At 29.5% G+C, this 23,488-nt stretch overlaps 4 protein-coding genes across 4 annotated transcripts; all 4 read right to left on the reverse strand.

Annotated features, from left to right (window-relative positions):
* LOC119685546 (ATP-dependent 6-phosphofructokinase-like) lies at window positions 1-584 on the reverse strand (the record flags this gene model as incomplete). The annotated part of the gene is given in 2 exon segments (XM_038099857.1): window positions 1-251; window positions 322-584. Coding segments are annotated over 2 exon segments (401 nt in total), but the record flags the coding sequence as incomplete, so codon positions are not given.
* Window positions 585-3,181: 2,597 nt separating this feature from the next.
* LOC119675131 lies at window positions 3,182-5,654 on the reverse strand. The gene is made up of 4 exons (XM_038086320.1): window positions 5,636-5,654; window positions 4,997-5,092; window positions 4,672-4,894; window positions 3,182-4,604 (listed from the first exon to the last, which is right to left on the reverse strand). The coding sequence occupies exons 1-4, from the start codon at window positions 5,652-5,654 to the stop codon at window positions 3,182-3,184; spliced, it is 1,761 nt and encodes a 586-aa protein (XP_037942248.1).
* A 5,237-nt stretch (window positions 5,655-10,891) lies between these two features.
* LOC119686309 (putative 1-phosphatidylinositol 3-phosphate 5-kinase) lies at window positions 10,892-18,582 on the reverse strand. The gene is made up of 12 exons (XM_038100862.1): window positions 18,117-18,582; window positions 17,864-18,053; window positions 17,299-17,803; window positions 16,301-17,242; window positions 15,560-16,236; window positions 15,198-15,492; window positions 13,895-15,142; window positions 13,298-13,809; window positions 13,078-13,240; window positions 12,851-13,008; window positions 11,254-11,415; window positions 10,892-11,192 (listed from the first exon to the last, which is right to left on the reverse strand). The coding sequence occupies exons 1-12, from the start codon at window positions 18,570-18,572 to the stop codon at window positions 11,005-11,007; spliced, it is 5,496 nt and encodes a 1,831-aa protein (XP_037956790.1). The 5' UTR covers window positions 18,573-18,582; the 3' UTR covers window positions 10,892-11,004.
* A 16-nt stretch (window positions 18,583-18,598) lies between these two features.
* Window positions 18,599-20,599, reverse strand: LOC119686310 (anaphase-promoting complex subunit 13-like). The gene is made up of 3 exons (XM_038100863.1): window positions 20,407-20,599; window positions 18,763-18,909; window positions 18,599-18,696 (listed from the first exon to the last, which is right to left on the reverse strand). Exons 1-3 carry the CDS (start codon window positions 20,416-20,418, stop codon window positions 18,613-18,615), a joined length of 243 nt encoding a protein of 80 aa, XP_037956791.1. The 5' UTR covers window positions 20,419-20,599; the 3' UTR covers window positions 18,599-18,612.
* Window positions 20,600-23,488: the final 2,889 nt, after the last annotated feature.

The following is a 23,488-nucleotide window of genomic DNA, read 5'->3' on the forward strand; positions in this document are numbered from 1 at the left end:
TCGCATCGAAATAAATTGGCACCAGTTAAAGAGCCGTCACCTCCAATTACAACTAAGTTTGTAATATCGTTTGCAATAAGATTTTTAGCTGCCTTGAGACGCCCTGATCGTTCAAAAAATTCTTTACAACGAGCTGAGCCAATTATTGTTCCACCTCTTTGAATTATGTTTGACACAGACTGCCATGTAGCTTGTGTTATATTTTCCCCACCATCTACCATCCCTTGGTATCCCTCATGGATAAAATATGGCTATAAGATAAAATAATAAAAAAACACTACGTTGAGTTCATAGTATAAAATTTAGTAGGTAATAGCATACCTGGCAGCCAAGATAATATCCAACTCTGACGCATGCACGAACTGCTGCATTCATGCCTTGTGAATCCCCTCCACTTGTGAACACAGCAAACACTTTCCCTGCGTATTTATTCTTCTCTATATCATCATATTTCACACATTCATTTTCCATTTTTTAGATATTGAACTTTGTTAAAGTTATAGTTCTTAAATATTAAATATATATATATGATTTTTGAGATGTGTCGCTAACATCTCAAATGTGAAAAATATCAATTATCAAAAATAAAAAATTTTTTTTAAAATATATAAAATTTTTTTTAATTTAAAAAATGAAAGTTAGTTCACAAATCCATTTTCAGAGTTCAAAGACTGCTTATATAAGTTTGATAATATAAAGTTTATCTTTGGTATATTATATTGTTGTTGTTGTTGTTGTTGCGATTTGAGTTAGTGCTATTGCGCACTTTTACTCTTTAGTGGCTGGGGGGTTTATCCCTGCCCCACACTAAGCTTTAACTATACTAGAATTATTATCATTTATTTATCTTCTAACTGATGATGGACTGTAGATCAGCATATCTTCCCGTATATAATGTAAAACATTTTGAAATATAATACATTAGGAAATTATATTGGCGTATTTTAATTGACGTATTATGGTTAGATCCTTAATCCATTTTTACAGAAGCAATAAATTAAAAAAACTTAAATATTAAAAATTGACTTAAAAATATAAACAGCCTATTATAATATTGAACATTATTATTTCCAAAATTTTTAAAGTTCCAATATATTCTTATTTCATTTTCCAGTCAGTTTCAATATAATAAGTTGGAACATCCTTAAGTTTTGTCGGCGGTAATTTTTTACTATTTACTAAACTGATCACAAATTCATTGAACCCTTCACTCGTTCAATATGAGTCTAAATTTGGTAGTCCGGTAAGATGATAGAACTATGAAGTTAGGACTTACTATACGTTCTTCTTGGTTGCTGTTAGGTAGTGCTGAAGCTTCACTATTGAATTATATATTAATATAAGAAAATAATTTGTTAAAGATGCTACAAACATTGTAACTCATCAAATAAATTAAGATAGTATCGCCAAGTAAGATAGTCTGAAAGATTATGTTTTTCTTGATTGTTGATGGTTGTGCTAAAAGATATATTAACGGAACATTCTTAACAAAAGCTTCAAGGGTTTCATTTTATGAATATTTTTAAATTCTTGTTAAGGTCTTCTTTAGCATTTTTAATAAAGTTTTCAAGATTTTTTTATTACAACATTAACACAGATGCTTTACAGTGGCATTTTTAAGGTACAAAAGTGCTAAAGTAAGGGGATAAAAGTAAATAACTTTTAATTCAATAGTACTTCTTTATTACTATTATTACTATCTTTATTACTATGTTTATTATGATATAGGCCCAATTAAATTAATTTAACGCATTAAATATTGTGATAACTAAATGCAACTGTCAATATTATTTAAGTTTGATAGAGTGTTGTTTTAAAAACCTCTTTGACGTTTGTGAAGTGTCAGAGAGAGTGAGTTATTCACAGATCACAAGTTTTTATATTCAAAGTTTTTTATTTTGATTTCGATCACGTTTCATACATGTAATATAAAAGTCGGACACAGGGATTTAATGTTGTATATATTTATTAATGATATACGAAAATATATATTTTCTAAAGTCCAGTCAATAATCTTTATTATAAATTTGTTGGAATTTATTTAAAAACAATCACATCGTTTAAAAACTGTTTGTATGAAATCAGCTTCATCCATTACATACATCATACAACATAAATTTCATACAATGTTGAAGATACTGGATATGATATTAAATTGTTATTTGAGTTTACCTTATATATAATTTAAATCTTAAGAAACGAATTCATCCGCTGTTGCTTACCACCAACAAAATTAAATTATAACGTCAGCTGTTATAGATAATATTGAAAACATCAAAGTTTTTAATATTATTAAACAAAATACGAAATATTTTGTCATCCGGCTTTAAGAGATCTCATGCTGCCACTGAATCGTAAACTAGAATAAATAACTTATATAAATTACATTGTTACTGGTCTTTTATAAAATTGTATTGAATACCAATTAACGAAGTCCATAAATGTGCTTGATTTTATTGTAACGGGATTCATTTAGGTCTAGTGATCCCTTGTACTACCATATAAATATCACACCTCTTAAAAATTTCCGGACCTTTTAATCAAATCTAAAGTACCCAAGGAAGACTTTCTACATTCCTGGATTCTAGAAGATTTTGTAGACGCAAAACCTGTTACACATTAACTGGATAGTGACAAGGAATAGTAGTGACAAAAAGTATTTTGGAGAAAGTTTTATTTTTATGCATAATTTTCTAAGCAGTGACGGGAAAATTTAGTATATAAGGGTGATTTCCTATCAATATTTTGAGGAGATTACTAGTTTTTTTTTATTTAAGAGCAGACACTTGCATATAGTTATGTGCTGTTGAATCATCTAATCTTATAATAAAATGATGAATACGAAAATATTTGCATGATGCATCGGTTTGTACAGATATTTAGAATGTATCCCTGACACTCCTATCTGACTATCTAGGACAGTTTAGTACATAAATTTTAAAGGGAATCGAAGGATTCGATTTTAATCAAAACGCATATGGAGTAATGCAGCAAAACAACAGAAAAATTTTACAATTAATTAAATTAAGTAAAAATTAAAGTTAAAATTTTAATGCTAAAAAATACCAAATAAAAATTGGATAAAATTTAAACCTCTTGTCTTCAAAATTTTTATTTTTATTTTGCAAAATTTTAATTTGTAAATATTTATTTGATTTTATTATATAATATATAAAAAGTTTTATGACTCGTACCATGACTTTTTCATCCAATTTGATCCTTTACAAGGTTCATTAAGAACAACAAAAGAGTCTTGGTTATCTGGACTGTACTTGCTCTTTGGACATTTAGTAATATACTTTGGATTTCCCTCGATAATTGTGGAATTTCCACGGCAGTTAGATGCATTTCTCAACACTGACGCACGTCTTCCGAATTGGGCTGCATTTTTTACACTCACCCCGACATTTTCAAAAAAGTTACTTTCGTTCGGCAGTTTGTGTCCATCTATTAGGGAAGTTTGACGACACCGATTACTACGTTTCTTTTGAATGTCTTTTCCTTCAATCGTTGAGGTCGTCGTATATTTTTTGGTTGCATATTTTGGTGGTATGTATTTCTTGGAGTTACCTGTAACAACTGCAGGCGTTCGCTCGCGTAACTGATAGTTGTAGTGTGCTCGCCTATATTCAGGTGTGAAAGTTATATCAGTTTTGAGGTCAATATCCTCACTGATTTGATGTTTAGGTGAGTTTGATTTATTTTTATACTTCGGTGAGTGCATTGAAGTCTTCGTTCCTACGGTAGTTATTGTATTCGAGATAGGCAGGCGAAAGGATGATGTTGGCTTTTTGGTGATTGGTCGGGAACGTGGAAAGTCTAAGTAGGTATTGCGGTATTCTGGATTAAATTCGATCTTTCCCTTGAGTCGTAAATATGGTTCACGACATTTACCACGTTCTGGTATGTCCTTTACCTGTGGATCTTGAAAACTTTCATGATATTCGGGCACGTCTTTAGTGAACTCTCCAAGTGGTCGCAAATGATCACCGGTTTTGAGTAGCTTTTCTTTGCAAATATTCTTAGGAGGGTTGCAATATTGTTCTCGATATTCAGGTTGACTTACATTGAAATCCACGTTTTTCATATCTTCGGCACCAGATACATTTAAGTTATCTATTTTTTTAATTGGTGCACTTTTTGAATAGTTTGCGTACATTTTGAAGCTGTCTTGATACTCTGGCACACCATAAAACTTACCGTGCATTTTAATATGAGTTATTTGTGGTATTGAATGGGCTTTTTCAATTGGATACTGTATATACTGTCTTTTATATTCTGATGGAGTAATTGTTCTTTTAGTTTGTTCTATATGTTGTTGGGGATAAAATTGTTGTTCATCTTCCACTGTACGTTCATTTTTATTTTCATTCTCAAAAGACTTATTGTCCTTCATTTTACTCATTTTATTTTGGGAGTTGACAGTGTTAATTGAATGTTTAACAATAGGATCTGCTTCGATACGAAACATTTCTCGAGGCAATATTTTGGCAGTGCGATCTACCATGGGATAAGTTATGTAAGAAGAACGATGTTCAGGATCCATATTCGTCACTCCACCAACTTGTAAGTTTTCTGGCATACGTATGGGATAAGAACGGCAACTAAAAATAATTTTTGTTTTAAATGAAGTATAAAGTATAAATTAATTTTAGTTTCGACAACACCAACCTTTGCCAATCTTCTGGCTTAAACCAGTGGTATTGCTCCTGGTGTTCTGACTTGTGATGCATAAAACCTTCTAAATATAATGAAGTGGCACGTCTAGAAAGACCTGGTCGGTCTGTTAATTGGAAATGCTCAAAATTTTTTCTGTATTCTGTTTTAAGTGAACCGAACGAAATAGGTGGTTCGTCGATATTGAAAAGACAGATTCCACTTTTGGTGTGTAAGTCTGAACATTTTTAAACATATATGAGAAAAAAACATTTACTCTTATATTTGATATTAATAGTAGATATTAAATATTATTTTGATGTTTGTTTTAACGACATACCTGGCGGTCTTTTACGTCTGAAAAATTTTAAATCGTCCACAGAAATGTATTCAAATGGATGTTTAATAGCGAAACGGTTTTCGAATTTTTTCGTATCTAAATTTGTTGTAACATAAATTATTTCATATATATTCCATGGCTAATAATATAAAGAGTTTACCCCTTGTTAGATCTGGCTCCGAAACTGAACAATTCCAATCGAAACTGCCACTAAAATGTTTATTTAAAATATAAATATATTCACTAGAAACAGTTAAAAGTTATGTTCTTGAAAATTTCTGCAAATAAGCTCTTCTGAAATTACTAGAATACAGAAACAAACTAAATAGCAATGGTCGCCTTGGCATTGCTCCTTGCCAGCGAAATATCAAGTAAATAATTTCTTTATTGTTGAAAAAAGGTCACCAGTGAAATAATTTTTCTTCCATTGCCAGGGAACATAAAAAGTTAATGGGATTTTTACAAATTCCTGAACAGTAAATACTCGTACAATCATGGATATAAACAGTAAATACATAATTGATGAGTAAAAATAATACATTAAAAATATAATGAAATGGGGGCAGCATATAAAATTATTCATAGTTTTATAATATATCTCTTATAACTAAGTTTTTATTCAAGCACTAACTAACTTACTTTTCAGAAACTCATACATATGTTCGCTAATATAATAGAAACCTTTACGTCACGTCTACTCATAAGGCATTTTCTCGTCGAAATTAATTTGGTGAGCAAATATTCTTACCTAAATATATTAGCTTAGAGTTAAGCTCAGTAGGTATTGGACTCCGGACCTCCTTATATGTTTTCAGTTTGTTGACCAAACTACTTTAAACCTTTAAGTCAGAGCTACTCATAAAGCATTTTCTAGTCTTCTAGGAGAAATTAATTTGGTGAGCAAATATTCTTACCTAAATATATTAGTTTAGAGTTAAGCTCAGTAGGTACTGGACTCCGGACCTCCTTATATGTTTTCAGTTTGTTGACCAAAATAATAAATTTGTTTATATTTTTTTTTTATAATTAAAACGTTAAAAATATTTTTAACATTATTATTCAGTTATTTCTCATATATTCCATGAACCATGTATGGTAAGAGTAAAAATCTAACCTGATGACAATGCTCGGTCCCAAAGTAATATAAGTGCAGCCTTGAACTAAACTGAAAATACCTCAATTTATTTTTGCAAGTTGCATTATTCTCTCTCTGTCTTAAAGATTCTAATCATTTAAACCTTTACAAATCTGACTTGAATTTTAATTGCTAACGAAGTTTGCGTGCCGCACTTTTCCTACCGTAATTGTATGCAAAATGGTTAAATGGCATTTCATTTGCTTAAGGAATGAAGCTCATTCCTACTAACATATGGCGACACACCCCATTATTTTTCTCGAAAAGTTTACTTTAAGCTTTGTTGTTGTTTATTTTGTTCTTTCACTAAGAGTTCACACAAATATAGCATCAAGGTCAGCAAACTAATCAGGAATATATTCTAATACTTTAGAAAAGTAAGGCACGTGACGTAGTGACCCAGTTAAGTACAACTGTTCCGAGCGGTAAGTGTGACATTTATGCTTTACTATGTTTCTATACTGCATGTCTAAAGTTGGTGAATATTTTGGTAAATATTTAATATAGTGCGAACATAAGTTAGGGGTGCTTCCCGAATTCTAGAAACAGGTTTAGTTTGTAGTTAGCTTTTTTTTAAGAGATTCATTCAATTTTTTTTTGTGCTTACAATTCTTTCGGTGTTTCTAGAAATGTCACAAAGATTATCATAGTAGTGGTCTATAAAAATCATCTATACTCTATATTATTAACCATTCCCTGTTTTAGTAGACATATAGTGTGTTATTATGAAATGTGAAATATGCCTAGCTCCAATCGTAAATCTGTAAGGTGGATAATAATTTTTCAAAACATAACGATAAAAAAATTGAATTTTTTCTAAAATCTATAAACTTTCTCATCTTTCTTTATATATGTTCCAAAAAATAGAACCGTATCAAAACTTCTTAAATTGTATCGGTTGATTAAATATTTACATATATTCATTCAAAATTCTTAACATAAAGCAGACATAGCTCGGTAATTGCGTATTGTGTAACGTCGTAAATTGATAGACGAGGACATTCACATGTCCTTTATTCTTTTCGGTATAGTCGTAAAATTCAACTGACTTAAATAAAAGCAAAAAATTACAGATAAATTTAAGTTAAATAAAGTAAACTTTATTTAACTATTTATTTGTATTTATATTTCTTTATTCATTATTTTGATCAAACACTAATTTTTAAATTCAATAAAGTTTTGTGCAATACTTTATAATAATAAGAATCAGCTGATGTTTTACTGAATACAAAAAAAATCAGTCCTTATGTCTCGGTAACGTTGGAATTTTACAAAAATAAATAAACACAAATTCTCACAACTTTTCCGAGAATATCCAAATATCTCAAATAAAAAATGTATTTATATAAATAAAAAAGTATAGCATAGCGTGTGTATAGTATCTATATAGCGTTATATAGTATAGTGTATAGCGTTATAAAAAAACACGGCAATAGTTTACTTGAATTATGAATATCAATTACGAAATAAACCCCTTCATTTAGTTTATGCAATCAGTCAATGCCAAACTTAGTGCAAATACATACAATGAATATACAATGAAAAAGTTCGTTATACTATTAACTAAAGAATAATGAAAATATATTAGATAAACTTTGTGTAATATATAAATAGATAAAACGATAACTGACAGCTTATTGTTAAGCTAGCCATAAGTCATAGAAATCTATACTTAATTTTAAAAAAGAAGTAATTTGATTGGGTTACAACTTTTGATACTATTATATACAAAATGGAACTGATTATTCATATAAAAAATAAATAATATACTGATACATATGTATATAAATAAATTATATTAGTTTTATTAATTATACAACATTCCTACCGTTTTTTATTATTCCAATTCACAGTCATATTTCTTTTTCAATACTTTTTAGATAATGTATAAAATAATGCTGACTTGCAGATCTTTAAATATGTTTTAAATAACTTAAATAAATTTATCTCGAAGACTCAAAGCATTCCGTTTCAAAGCGAAACTAAAATAATAATTCGAGTATAACATCAGTGTCTAGTCTAAGCCTTTATGTTGATCGACTGTAGCGTACACGATTTAAAAACACTTCGCGCAAAATTTATTAAAATTTGTACAATGAATTTACGACTGAATCGCGTCAGGTGTAAAACTGAACTAAATCCTAACGCGACACGAAGAGAAATGAGTGAGCTTGACATGAGAATATGTGCCTATTTAGATGTAGGTATATGTGGTCGAATAGTTGGCGTCATTTGTGAGTACACTCCTTTCATATATGCCTCGTATAAGTTTAATACTTAGTCAGGTGAAGCTTTAATAATTTAAGCCTTCAGTGCGCGCGCGCTTCTATGCTTCTATATTTCATATTTCTATTTGATATAGACAATCTATACTTCCACACAATTTTTCAAGATCTAAGGTAGTTTCAAAATCAAAGCTGATTGAACCAATAACATCAACTTGAAAGGATTTTGATTGTTTTTTATGTTCTACTTATTTTACTCTTTACTACGTTTTTTGGGCGTTAGACAAAATTTTTAATTGGAAAATAAAATTTTATTTGTTATGCTTCTACAAACAGAATAGTATTGAAATTTAACAAGTAAAAATAAAAATATGATTAATTAATTTAATGAATCTAAAGCTGGTTTATGATTTCGTTCTAATATAAACACAGCAAGTGAATTTATTAATGAACTTTATCAGCAAATTAACAAAACTCCAGAAAAAGGTGCGAACTTACAAGTCAAGTACGGTTTTGGGTTTGTTGGTTAAGGACACGCTGACTCTGAGCTAAAAATTTGGCAGGGCACAAAAAATTATTTGCGAATAATTAAATACAAGAATTATTTCCAAGACCACTGATGGTGGGTATTTTGGTATGGTTAGCCAAAAATTCAATTAATTAAAATAATGTAAAAATGAAATTTTGTTGTTGTAGTTCACTACTGTTCGAAAAACCTATTTGTTATTTTAGTTTTTTATTCTATCAATATTTCTATCAATATTTTATTTTTTAAAATAAAATTATTTATAAATAAAGTTCAATTACCCAAATTAACAGATTTCGTTTAACTTCCTAATCTGAGTAACTGATGATAGTTTTACATGGAGTTTTGACTGCTGATCTCAAGGTTGAAATTTGCTTTTGCCTAAGACGCCAAGTTTTTAAGATCACGCTCTAAATGATTTCATTCAGACGTTTTCTAATAATAGATCTATGTGTGGAATTAGTTTTGATTTTACTATATATTACCTTGGACAATTTTTATAGAGTTGGTTTAATAAATTAGAAGTAGAGTAAGAAATATATATACAACGGGTAAATAAAATCAGAAAAGTATTTTTTTCTTAGATTCTAAGTTAATTTATTATTAAAACTATGAACGACATTTAAGTTAGTCAAAAAAGTTGATAGAATTAATGGAATTAAAACTATGAACGATTAAATGTCGTTAGTCAAAAAAATTGATAGTATTGGGTAATTGTGCCATGCTGATACGTCGAAGTTTTTAAATTTAATGATTTGTTTCATATTGCAATTATGAAATTCAAATTACTTTTATAAAGCTTTTCAAAACACACTTCATTTTAAATTTATTCAAACACAAACTCTTCAAGTTACCTCCAAAACGAATTTATTATTCATTCTTCATTGGAATTAACCTAATTCGTTTCTACGTTTGCTGTTCTATCATTTTGAAGTCTTTACTATCATTCTCGGTCGGAGGCAACAAACTCCTCAGTTTTGCATTTCCGTTTGAGTTTATGTGTGCATGCACGTTAAAAGGTGCGCTCACAATTATTCCTTAAGAATTTCACTTATCTCACACGCAATGACCCCAAAAAACTTGAATTAAATTCAAATAAATGAATAAATGTTTTAAAATATAAAAAAATATTAAAACTGTAACTGTTTGTGAAGGTATGGTATGTACAATGTGTTTTTAAAATAACATTACGAAATTTTGTCAGAAACGAAATAGTTCTGTAAATAAAATTTTATTGGTTTATTACATTCCTCTCACTCACTATTTCCAGTTATCGAGTTATTTACTTGTTGTTTCGAACCATCATTTTCTCTTGTTTTGTAATAAACACGCCATTCAGTTGATGCTCATAGTTTTCATGGGCATACGCAGTCGACCTGCTTTCAGGTCAAGGGTAAAATAATTCAGAGCCGGAAGCCGTCGCTCGTTACACATTTCTATGGTTCGAAATTGGAATGCTTAATTATTATCAGAACATTCGTAAATAAATAAGTAATTGTGCAAATTAATTTATTGTTCTATACCACATTTCCTTAAACTCCGCTTTGATTGCAAATGAGGGTGATTGGCAGAGAAATAGTTGTGATTCCACTAACGACACTTGTTTCCTGTTGTTGTTGTTGTTGTAACCCGGCGGTATCTGAAAAGCAGATAACATGTAAGGATTACAAGACGAATACATGGATTGGGATGTGGAAGGGTGGTGTTTATAGGAGGAAAGGTGGGGACGATAATAATTGAAATCAACTCGGGATCAGCCGCAGAAACCCAGAGTGAGTCCAAAGGTCAATTGGACTACGAGTTGTGTACGTAGAGGGACAAGAGAACAGATGGCCGATGTCATGGGGGGTATAGCTGCAGTTAGGGCAGACACACTTATTTCCTCGTTGGTTATGGTTCTAAATATAAAAGCTATTTCATATTTATTTTTAATTCAAAAATCAGGAATAAAAATATCAATAAAAATTTTATATTTTAGTTAAATATTCTTTAAAAATAAAATGAGTTCATGTGCACTTAATAAATACATATAAGAAACATAATTCAAACAGTTAAAAACATAATTGAGTAAACAAATATCTTTTCATTTTAAATTTCCACGTTTTTAGAAATTATTTAAATATCAAATTTTCGATAGACCTTCCCAACGATCGGGAACTGTGTAGAAATAACGATCCATAGCATCTGCAAAACGTTGTTTGTATTGTTCAGGTGGTATAACAGTAGGTAATTTTCCAGTGCTGCCAAGTGTCATTTTTTGTTTCACAAACGATTCGACTTTTTTGTCAAAAGTGTATGTGCGGATGTAATCTATTAAAGATAACTGCTATGAGAACAAGTTTGTATACACAGTAATTGTTTTCAAATTTACCTATTATACCTAATACAAGTAAGCCATTGTTGTTATCTAAACCGACTAAGAGTGAATAGTCCATTACATAATTCTTTCCCAAAAATGTGGAATCCCGATTAATGGCATCTTTCAGTACAGCTTTGCTATGTGAAAGCACATACAGAGGTTTTGACCAAGACACTGAAAGTATTATAAATATTAAGATTTATTATAGTTAAAAAATAGATCTAGATTTAATTTTGTTAAAATTTCATAATGTATGTATGTGGATTAGTATAGCAACTACATATTCGAATTTACTTTCGTGACCTGAAGCAAATTGACTACAAAAATTGTTTTCTACGTCCTTAAACCGCAATATAACTTGTAAATTGTCCACTTGTACTAATTGACCTTATTGAAATTTTACCAAACCATGAGATTCTACGAATTGTCATTTTCAAGCTTATTAATAGAGTAAGTTTATATAGATTATTTTTTATATCTACGCTATGTAGTATTCGAAAACAATTCCTTAATTAACGAACTTCATATGCATCGAGGCATCAAAAATGTTGTTTAATATAGCAATTAGTTCTAAACTTCACAGGGTAGTGTAGCAACTAATAAACATAACGACAGACAACCCATATCGTCATACTACCCTTTCAATCGTGGAATGTTTAACGGTAGTGTTTAACAGTTCTTTGTCTAGATACCCAAGTGAAGAAGAATTAACATTCATATTTAGATTGATTTGCGATGTCAATTTTATCAAAAATAAAAGTAATTTATTATTAGTAATAAGTACTAATTTACTATAAGTAATAAGTACTAATTTACTATTAGTAATAAGTACTAATTTACTATTAATAATAAGTACTAATTTACTATTAGTAATAAGTACTAATTTAATATTAGTAATAAGTACTAATTTACTATTAGTAATAAGTACTAATTTACTATTAGTAATAAGTACTAATTTACTATTAGTAATAAGTACTAATTTACTATTAGTAATAAGTACTAATTTACTATTAGTAATAAGTGTATATAAATAAATCTGAATATGAAACGTCTCAAAGCCAAGAAAAGGTAACCATATTCATGATTTTAAAGGTAAAGTTTTATATATTTATAAATATTTAAGTATTATTTATTATTCGATCTATTAATAAATGTATAAAGAAACTAGTGGATGTAAAATGTTAATTTAAATTTTTAAATTTGATGAATCCCAAGCTAAATCGTAATACTTGAACTCTTTGAAGCACTAATACATATTATAGGATTTGTTCCTATATACTGCTCTCAAACCCGTTTCTTCTTTATTTTTACCACAAATTAACAATTACAATAATAAAAGTTTTATTAGAGACATAATAGACTATGTAAAGTTTTTTTTAAAAATAAAATATACTACGTGGAATATCCATAAAAAAGGAAAATTAAGGGTTTAGAATTAAATTGTTATCGCAAAAAATGAAAATATTTTCTTTATGGACATAAATAGTTATGTTTGTATATACATTCGTACATACATATAAAAACATTTTATGTATATATATTTAACTAAGATACATTTATATATTTCAAAAATTTGAACATTTAGATTACTTATTAATATCATACTAACTTTGCACAAAATTTTCATCAAGCAGGACAGTTTCTCCAGTTTTATTTGACGGATCCACCAATCGATTTCTTTCGGATCCTTTCAAATCAAACTTGCTTTTTATATCACAACCATAAAATAGGTTTTCCATTACGAGTAAAGTTTTCTCTTGATAGGAGCTTCAAATTTAAAATAATTTAGAATGAAATAAATAAAAAAAAAATAGATTAATTATTAATAATTCTTACTCCTTCTTCTTAACGCTAACTTTATAGACTCCAAAAATTTTAGCTAACAGCGTTGGATGATTTTGCTGTTGACACTTTGCTATGTATTCAAAATAATTTGGTGCAAAATTTTCGAAAATATTTATATCGGTTTTCGACATTTCCTTCAACACAAATCGGTCATCTTAAATGATAAATATCTCTTAACTATACTTTCAGTTATAAATTTTTAAATATATACCTAAAGTTTTACAGAATTTGGATCCTGATTTACCGCCCCTTGCTTCCCACTGAACGCTACTGCATAAAGAACGTGCAAACGCGTTACGGGACAACTCTACTTCTGTTTGCAATAAGAATTTATCATCTTTGTTGGGGTTGGTATTTAGGCTCTTACATGCATCGCTTGGCTTTCGCACTAACTCTATTTCTGGTCCACTTCTACTCTGTGATACTTTCAGTTCCTCACGTTTTTTACTTTGTTCGAGTTCTTTATAAAGTGATTTTTCTAATTTTGGAACTTTAAACGTCTTCGCGCGCAACAAATCAAACTCCCTGGGAAAATATATTTTACAAGAAAATTGTGTGTTGTGCTCCTGAAATGTTATGTCTATTTCCGAATTATGCTTCGGATTCTTGCGTTCTTCATCATTGCAGTGTGATGAGCTATTTGAGTTTGTATGACTGTTATGCACTTTTGGTATATTTTCTTTCACATTTTCATCACGCTCTTGATAAATATACACTGATCCGCTGATTTTTAGAAATTAGACAACCAAAATATATATAGGTAATAAATAAAAATTTACAAATAATTCTTCTAATACAAGTACATTACCTTTCTTGTGACTTTCTCTTAGTATTTGGACTTGATTGATTTCCCGTGCCACAATTTCCACCTGTTGCAATATTGGCCTCTGAGTCATTGTTTTCATATATCAAACCATTTGAATTGTTAATTAACCGAAGGTAATCAGAAGAAGTTAGGGAATATGCAATTACAGAACTTAAATCTTGTTCATGAACTAGTATTGGAAACGCTCCTAAGGGTAATACATAATGTTCTTGAGAAGTAAATGGTGATTCCAAATTTGAAGCATGCGGTACTGAAGGCAATAGTTGACTTAAAATTTGTTTAATTGTTTTTTTATCAGAGGATGCCGTGGATATTGCCAACTGATCTACTAAATTTTTCTTGTCAACACTTGACTGATTAGTATTATTGTCTGCGTCGTTATTATCACCTAATTGTGATAATTTCTCACAGCCTATTTCAGTAGGAGGTATGCTGACATCAGGAATGGTTGGCGAAATATCTAATTGATTTGGTCGTAAATCTTCTGTGCAAATGGTGCTTGCATCTATATTCTGTTGTTTCGTCGCCGATTTTTGAGCAATTGTTATTTCTTGTAAACGTGGGTCCCATAAATCTATGCTTTCTGCCAATATGCGTTTTGACATAAGTAAAGAGTCATTAATATCGTGAGCATTAGCTTTGGGATCTGTAAGTAGTGTTTGTACAATCTCCACTTGTTGTTTGAATTTAAATTGATCCTTACTAAGCTCAGTTTTAAAGATTGCTACTAGCGGCGAATTTTCATCGTCAATAGCTAAGTCAGCAATGCGTTCGTGAATTCTGGTATATATTTCATGACCTTTCATTGAAAAACCTTTTATTTCTTCAAGCGTTTTAAAATGGTCAAAATTTCTTGGGTATGTTACATTCATTAATAGTGCAGGAAGTCCGATTTCCCAGGCTTCAATGGAAGTATACTGAAATTTTGCACATACTCCTCGATAGCTGAAGCAATGAATATAATCTCGATGAATAGAATGTTCACATTTGGGACTTAACTCCAAGTCTTCATTATTTGACTCTAGTGGTCGTTTTTTGTACGCGTGACCATGAAAACGCAACTCCAAATATTTCGCAAAAGATAAGTATTTAGTATTATCAGATAATGGAACATTTGGTGTTACTTCTTTACATTTTGTACACCAAGCAGAAAAATATATACGATTTGGATCAGTTTTCATACTATCTTCAGTAAGAAATACCTCTACAGATCCCATGGAATGTACATATCTATAATTTATATTCTTAATAATTTATTTAATAATTATTATTTGTTCTCAATTACCTTCTCACATGACCCAAATCAGGTAAGTTACAACGAGTACATATGGAAGAGAAATGAGAACAATAGCGCTCTAGAAATTGTCCCAACATTATGTCCTGCTGACCATAAAATTTCATATGAAGTAATATTGGAGGTGTACAAAAAGACGAAACAGCTTTGGGATTAAAATAGAACATACAAAAAAGCACAGGCAAGCGTTGATGATTTTGTAACTCCAAAGCATCTTTGTACACATGATCATCGCTAATTTTTTGCGGACATTGGTAAGATTCTCGACGCTTTAGTAACTTAAATTCTAGAAGATTGCTATTTTGTACTTTTTTCTTTTTTAAATAATATATGAATTATGAATTATAACTTACTTTTTTTCTTAATAGGATATCGACTTCCATTAGCTCGAAATTCTGCCAATAAAGTTTGTATTTTACGATTTTCTATTGGTGCTGTTATCTTCATTTCCAAAAATGGATGCGGTGGTTTTATTAGCGATTCACTACACATTTTGAAAGTTTCTGTGTTTTCCGACAGATTAAAATTATTATTATTGCAGTTACTAGCACAGTTAGTTGACCACAGTTTTGAGAAATATAGTTCTGTTGGAAAGAGTGAACGTAATGAACAATTCCTACCTTGTTCAGTTTCAAGATACGGTAATGGAAAGGTAAGAAAAGGACTAACAGACAGGGTTGTTGAACTTAAACCATTGCGGAACCGATTATCGTAACGTGTTTCAACAGCTAGTTCACCAACCGAATTATCTGGTGAGGCTTTATCTGATATAATGGCCGTAGAACGTAAGGGATCAGTGAAATCCGAAACATTTTCTGTTACAACTGTAATTATTTTGTCTTCTGATTTTCGCTCTTTAATCTGTTTTGATATTCCAGAACGCAATTGTGGTTCATCATCTTTCATAATACAAGTGTTAGCATTTTCATCTTCTGGAGTTGGTTCTTTTGAATCGAAAATAGGTGGCTTGGGTGTCAAAGGCTGAGCATATTCATCAAGCAAAAATGACATTTCTAGACGCCAATTATATCTATTCCAATATAAATAAAGCACATATATATTAAACAAATCATTTAAAATATGAATTTAATTACCTCGCATAAACCAAAAATGAGGCGACCTTTTTTACTAACGCTAGTTCTTTGTTGTTGCCACCGCGTAGTAAGCAAGTATATCCACGTGGGCACTTTAATTTTTCAAAGAACATTAGAGTTTTACTTGTACCACTGCCATCACTATAACTATTTATGTAGAAGGCATCGCAAAGTCCCAACTTTGGTTTTGTTATATTTGATTCTATAGATGGAACTATATCACATTGCAGAGTTCGTGCCAAACGTTCCATTACTGAAAGTTTAACATCCAAAACCAAAGTAATATCTTTAGATCGTAATATATCTTGTGCAATGCCTGCCACATTTTTATGGACTAAAACTACATTTGGCTTAAAACTCATTATTCGTGCGCACATATTGCTAAGATATTCTTTTTCTTGCAATAATACTGTTGATATGCTAACAAACTTGCCCTCTATGCGCTCGTACACAATGGGGCATTGCAATAAAAGAATACGAGGTTGATCTACACGTGTAGCCATATCTTTATGTGCAACATTTTTAGAAAAAACAACTCCGCCAACAATTGTACATTCTTGTCTTTTACCCCCTGGTACTTTTTTAAAGTTAACATAATTCCGTATATCCATTAGATCGTTGCTACAGTATTCTGGTTTAAAATGATTTGCCGCACGACTACATAATGGTGTTAGTACCTCCATCCAACGCGAATCTAGTTTGTAAGTACGTAGCATTTGAGTTAGTAATTGCTCCTCATGATCACAATAGGATTCTATTAGTTTTGATGTTGTTGTTGTTGAACGCATTGAGTTTTCCAGCTCAATATCCTGCATACCATGAAAACTTTGAGAAACGTCAATTGATTTTATTGGTCGTGGTTCAGTATTCACCTCAAAATGTGGACTAGAAGCACTTGATATGTCAGAAAATTCTCCAAATGGCGCTAGTTCACTTTTTTGTCTATTTAAATTAAATTGTGAATGTGTTTTTATGTAAACAAAAGATAATAAACAAACCTTGTTGATGGTAAAAACTTATAATGAAGCTGTTCATCAAACTCCGATTGCTCAGAATCAGGTACAATAGGTTGAAGAAAGCCTGCTGCAAGCATAGCACTCAGTGTTGCAATTGACTGGCTTTTATTAGAAGATTTATTGTTAGCTATTAAGAATTCAATTAAATCAGCACCACAGTTTTGTGCTGGAAGCAGCCGATACATTTCCTCATGTAATGTTATTAGCGAATTACACTGTTGTAGTATGTTTTTACGGTCGTCGAAGGAAAGAATATTTGCTTGATTTATAGCTAAACGCTCTTCTTGATAACCAAATGAAGCTTTGCGAATTGTACCAGAATTAGTTGGCGAAACATTTAAAGTGGAGCTTTCCTCTGCATCTTCTAACTTATTCGAAAGATTTTGCTGTAATGCTTGCAAGTCAGAATGCAAATCGACTGCTATATTAGGTGATTTTAAGTAACTAAGTACTATTTTAGAACAATAATTGCAAACTTTCAGTTCACCTGTAAGTTTTGATTTAAACTGACCAATTACATAATACCATTGCAATACAACTAATTTACCTGAACATTTAATAATTTTCCCAGGTACTACTTGATTACAACACTTAGAACAGAAGATTTGTCCACATAATCTGCAGTGATGTTTACGGCGAAAAGTGGAAAACTTTTGTGTACAATCATAACATTCCTTCGCCTTGGAATCTGGCATCCAAAAACGCTGCAAATCGGTGTCTTTATAATTACGTAAATCCTACAAATATTTCAATTTGGTTACAAAGGTTAATAAGATGCATAATATCACTTAATAACTTACACTATTTTTTGAAGCAACTATATTACTTATTCGCTTTAAAACATTTACATAGGAACGACCTTCGTTTGATTCAATGGGCAACTTGCTTATTTTGGCAGAGCAATCATCAGTATTGCTACTACTAGTTGCAGAACTTGTACTGGGATCATTACTAACTTGTGAAGAAAGTTTTTTGGAAGTTTGTGGTATTGTTATATTCGAAGATGTAGTTACAGAAACGGGATTCTGGTTTGTTAAATTTGTAGTTTCTGTATTTGCAACATTCGAGTCCGCATAAAAAACAGACTTAGAGACTTGTACTGGTGTTGAGATTGGAGCTTCGTTAACAGTATTATAGCTTTGATTATATGCATTTTGTATTTTATTTACAAACCGCCCAAAAATCGTTTCAGGTTCATCTTCAAAGTCTCGAGCAAATTCTGTGAGTTTCGTGGGGGAATGTAGGTGTTGATTCATTTTAATTTTAATTTTTATTTTTATGATTTTTTGAATTAATTTAAATAGTTGTGAGATTTAATTGATCACATAATGAAGACTCTGGTGCCAAAGTTCCTAAGGCCAAATCGGTCCATTTTTGTTCCTTCAATAAGACAATAAAAATTAAGGCATTTAGCATGTAATGGCACACAAATGCAATATTTAATACCTGTTCACTTAAAGTTAAATGCGAATCACCACCATCTGCTTCTGGGTCAGGTAACTTTTCAGCTGGTACAATAATTTGATCGAAGGGTAATTCTTCTTCACGCCACTTATTATCAACTATGTCCAATAAGTAACCATCTGCTGGTGCCTGCAAAGAAACGAAAAAAAAAAATGACAAAAATTTGATTAAAACACTTTATTAAAATTTTAAAATTAAACTATAAATATATTTAACACAATTTTACAATATATTATCTTATTAAAATAGAACAAATAAAAAAAATTTACAATGATGATGAAAATGTTTTTTTTTTATTATAGAATAAATTAATTAATCAAATATCAAACTTATTTAAAGTTTATAAACGAAATTTAGATGTTTTCCTTTATAGGTATTTTGTATTTAAATATGGAAAGACCTGTAAGCTTTGATTAGAACTGAACATTGAATGTCCATTTTATATTATGTATGTAGGAATACTATATGTATATATGTAGGATTAAAATGAATTGTTTATTTAAATAAAAAATTGAAGTCATCGATACATTCGGCCTTTGTATATTATTTTAATTGTTTTCAAAATACGAAAACAAATTCCTCATTATTTCAAATAAATAGAAGAAATAATAAGAATTTGACTTAAATTTACATAAACTTAATTGAATATCTTGCAGTATTTCCATATCTTTTTTTATTTTAATTACTTCAACTAAGTAAAATTTGCGCAATACATCATTTTAGGAGAATAATTCAATATTTCAGTATACTGACAAAATATGATATAAAAATAATGGATATCTTTTTAATAATGTACGGGTCTCAAAATACAAATTTTAATATTTTGAGACAAATCTTAATATTTTCAAAATTATATTTTAGATCAGACTTTCTTTCTGCATTTCTATTCTCAGTGCTTGGAAATAAGGTATGGATTATGTTTTAAATTCAATAAATATTTGCAGAAGAAAAATAAGTGGTCGGCGTAGATTTGTCCAAGTGAGTTTCTTGACTAAGAAAATTTTAGAATCTGTTCCATGTACTTGAGTTTTTTTTACACTCAATATTGTGAAAGTAAAATTTTAATAAAAAATTCACATTTTTCTAATGTTTTCAAATATAAGCTGATAGAGATAATTGTTATTTTGACGTCACAAAGTGTTAATGATGAAAATAAATTTTATATTTTACTAATTGCCTATGTAAGTAATGTGAGAATTAGTTTCTCTGTTTACCTTTGTTCCCCCTTTTGACATACTTAAAAAAGTTTCTTTTTATGTTTTTTTTTTCAACTACGTTATTGCTAGAGAAAACTATAAAAATGTGATTTTTTTATCGTCAACAATATTTTGTCATATTTCTATTATTAAATCACCACTAATATTTTCTATCTTTTATCTAAAGGCATGCAAATTATTATTAAAAATAAGTTCCAAGCATGCAAACGATAAGATAGGTAGATATATAAATTTAAGTATTGATATTAGTTTTACAAAATAAACTCATTCTCAAATCATTTCTTAATATATAAAAATCATAAGCCTAATTAATAGTCTGATTTACTACGATTACGTTTTTAGATATTTAATTAAACCAATTAATCTTTTATTACTAGCGAAACTAAATATCTAATCGGTGGTAAATTACCTGACTGTCCATTACTTCCAAAATGAATAAACTAAGATTTTTCACAAAGTGCGTTTATGTGGTGAGCTTACAATATTTTTTTAATATGTGCTTTTCTATTTATTCCATTAAAAAAGTTTTGATTACCTCACTGCCAAATTACGTTTACGAATTAATCACTTTAATGTCCAAACCGATTATGTTAAATTTTACTTCACAGCTGTTCAAAGCGATTGTTTTGCCTAGTTCAGAAAGTGTTCGATTTCGAATTTCGAATATCTTTCGCACAGTGTTGTAAAACAGATATTTATAGTTTTACATCTAGTTTCGATTTAACAATGAAGTATATAACTCGACTTCTACAGTGGCTAAACTTTAGCAAGATATTTATGTTTGAGTCACATAGGAATTATTTTGTATGTTTTAGAAACAATATTTCTAAATTGGTTAAACTTTAGAAGGATTTTAAAGTTGCTTTTGTTTTTTCACAATTTTAACTTTTATTTCGATCATTGTTTTTAGTATATTTCTATATCTATTTCGACAAATTCGCTTTTGCCTTCATCAGGAAAATTCCTTATATTAAAAACATATATGCAATTTACAAACTATTTATACTTATTACAGTTATTATTTATTTAAAAAGATGTTTGTCTAACTCTTGATTAAAACACAAAATTTTATTTGCAGGCAATTTCGAAAATAATACGAATTTTGGTATTATTTTATACTAAATAAAGTATTTTGGTTTTTATTTTAAACAACTGTTGGTTAGTTTCTTAATACTAATTATAACACTAAAGGCCGTTTTAAATTCACCACGTAAGTTTCAATACTTAAGTCGTGCTTAAGTCATGAACATTGCTGACCTAATTCAGTTTGGAAACTTAAGTTACAATTGTGAAAACTGCTCCAGTAAGATTCAACATATATAAAGATTAATGAAATCAAATAATCATGAGTGGTCTGTCTGTCGGTAATGATATTGATATTAATTAGTTTGCTATGCTTACACTGTGTGATATTTCTGTCGAGATTTATATGACATTTTGCTTGAAATGGTGATTATATATCCGAACAAATCTGCTAATATTTCTACATTGTAAATTATGTTACAATGTCAAAAATATGGTAAATAAGTTAAATACTAATTAGTTACAAACATTGTTAATATTTATTTATTATTTAGGAGATTCTATTTAAGATATCAAAGCCTTACAAGGTATTTTCTGTGATTTGGTTTGATTGGATCCATAAAATATCCACCTTTGGTGATTATAAAATTTAATATATTTTATATTAATCAATTTAAAATAAAGATTTTATGACATTACATATGACGTATAATCTGAATGAACATAACTCATTCAGAGTATATGAGTTTAGGCAGTGTGCAAGTTCGAGTAAATTGATGGTAAATTGAGGGAAATAGTAAATTATGTTGGTATTTATCAGAATTTCGAGTAAGGAAAATTAGATAAAATAGCTATTACCATAATGAAAATTTTGTAAGATGTTTAATAAATAAATAAATTTAAAAACTTTCAACAGAAAAATAATATATAAGTGTAAACAACTGCAGTGCAAAAAATCGCTCTGAAATTAATTTTAATTCAATTTGTTCGAACTCGCACACGGCTTTAATTATTGAATACATGAACTATAAGTTGATAATTATATATAATTCAATTTATAATAGAATAAAAAAGAAAAATAAAAAAATAGACTTTGCATATTGTAATATATTACATCACACAATTCTGTTACTTAAATTAATAACAATATAGTAGATTGTTAATATAAATCAAGCTTATATAAATTTAAGCACAGTTGATCTGCTTAAACAAATATTAGTCGGTAACACAGTGCTGTGTCGTGTTTGTAAAGTTTATAAAGATGTAACTGCCATACAAACTCTACACTAGGTGGCACTGCAAACAATAGAAAAACAAATGATTTAAACGGAACAGTCTTGAAAAATAAAGCGTAGGTTACTTAGCACACATTGTGAATATTGTAAAAAAACCATAAAACATTTGAAGGCTCATTTGTGATGGTGGCTGTAATCAGCCGCAACAACCGCAGTGACAAATATATGTTAGAAATATTACATGTCACTAAATGTTCTTTAAGAACCCAAACGTCAACAATCCATTCCCCATTTTTCAATATCTCCTAAATAAAAATAATAAAAACACCACTAAGATACTAAATCTATATTATACTTGAAAAATATTATTATTATATTATTATTATTATTATTATAAATTCCAAACAACAAACTTCAATAGGAAAAAATTTAGTACTGCCATTAAAGAAAATCCAAACCGTTTCTCGGTCAAATAAAAGAAATGGATGCAAAGAATCCAATCCATGGACATTAAACAAACAAAACTACAAAATTACTGGCTTGGTCAAATAACAACCAACCATATTAATCGATTTTTGGCACAAGGAACAGAATATGATCCTGAAGAAATAATAGCCACCTATTTGCATTACAGACGTGACAAACATAATTTCCTCTCTGAATTTGTAGGCAATGATTACGAAATGAAGATAATGAACAGCGATGAGGTCAAAACTGCATAAACAGATTTAAAAATTTAAAAGCACCAATGAAATAAAATAAATACAATTTACAATTTTAAACTAAAAGTAACACAATTTTTAATGAAGACATAAACACTGAAATTAAAGCGTTACGCCCTACAGTAATCGATATTAGTAATATAAAATAAATAAGTATAATATAAATATATAAATAATATAAATAATAAATAAAAAATTCACACCATAATTTTGGGTGAACCCATAGCAAAGAGGTTATTTTGGGTGAACCTCCTTTAAATTACACTCGCGCAACAAGAGGAAGCAGTGCTGATATGTACTTTGTGAAGCGGATCTAAATAGTTCAGCAGACTCAAAAATTCAAATCAACAGACCCAAATAGTTTAGAAATCGTATCAAGAAGGTCCTAGTCCGAAGCAGCTCATAATGTCCAAATAGTTCTGATGTTCAAGAAGGAAATAGTAATACCATCAATCTTAATAAGACTTCCACAATTAGCCACAATCGTTAACTTTTTCAAATAACACTGGTT

The sequence above is a fragment of the Teleopsis dalmanni genome, chromosome 2 (genome assembly GCF_002237135.1).
Source record: "Teleopsis dalmanni isolate 2A chromosome 2, ASM223713v2, whole genome shotgun sequence".
Taxonomy (NCBI): domain Eukaryota; kingdom Metazoa; phylum Arthropoda; class Insecta; order Diptera; family Diopsidae; genus Teleopsis; species Teleopsis dalmanni.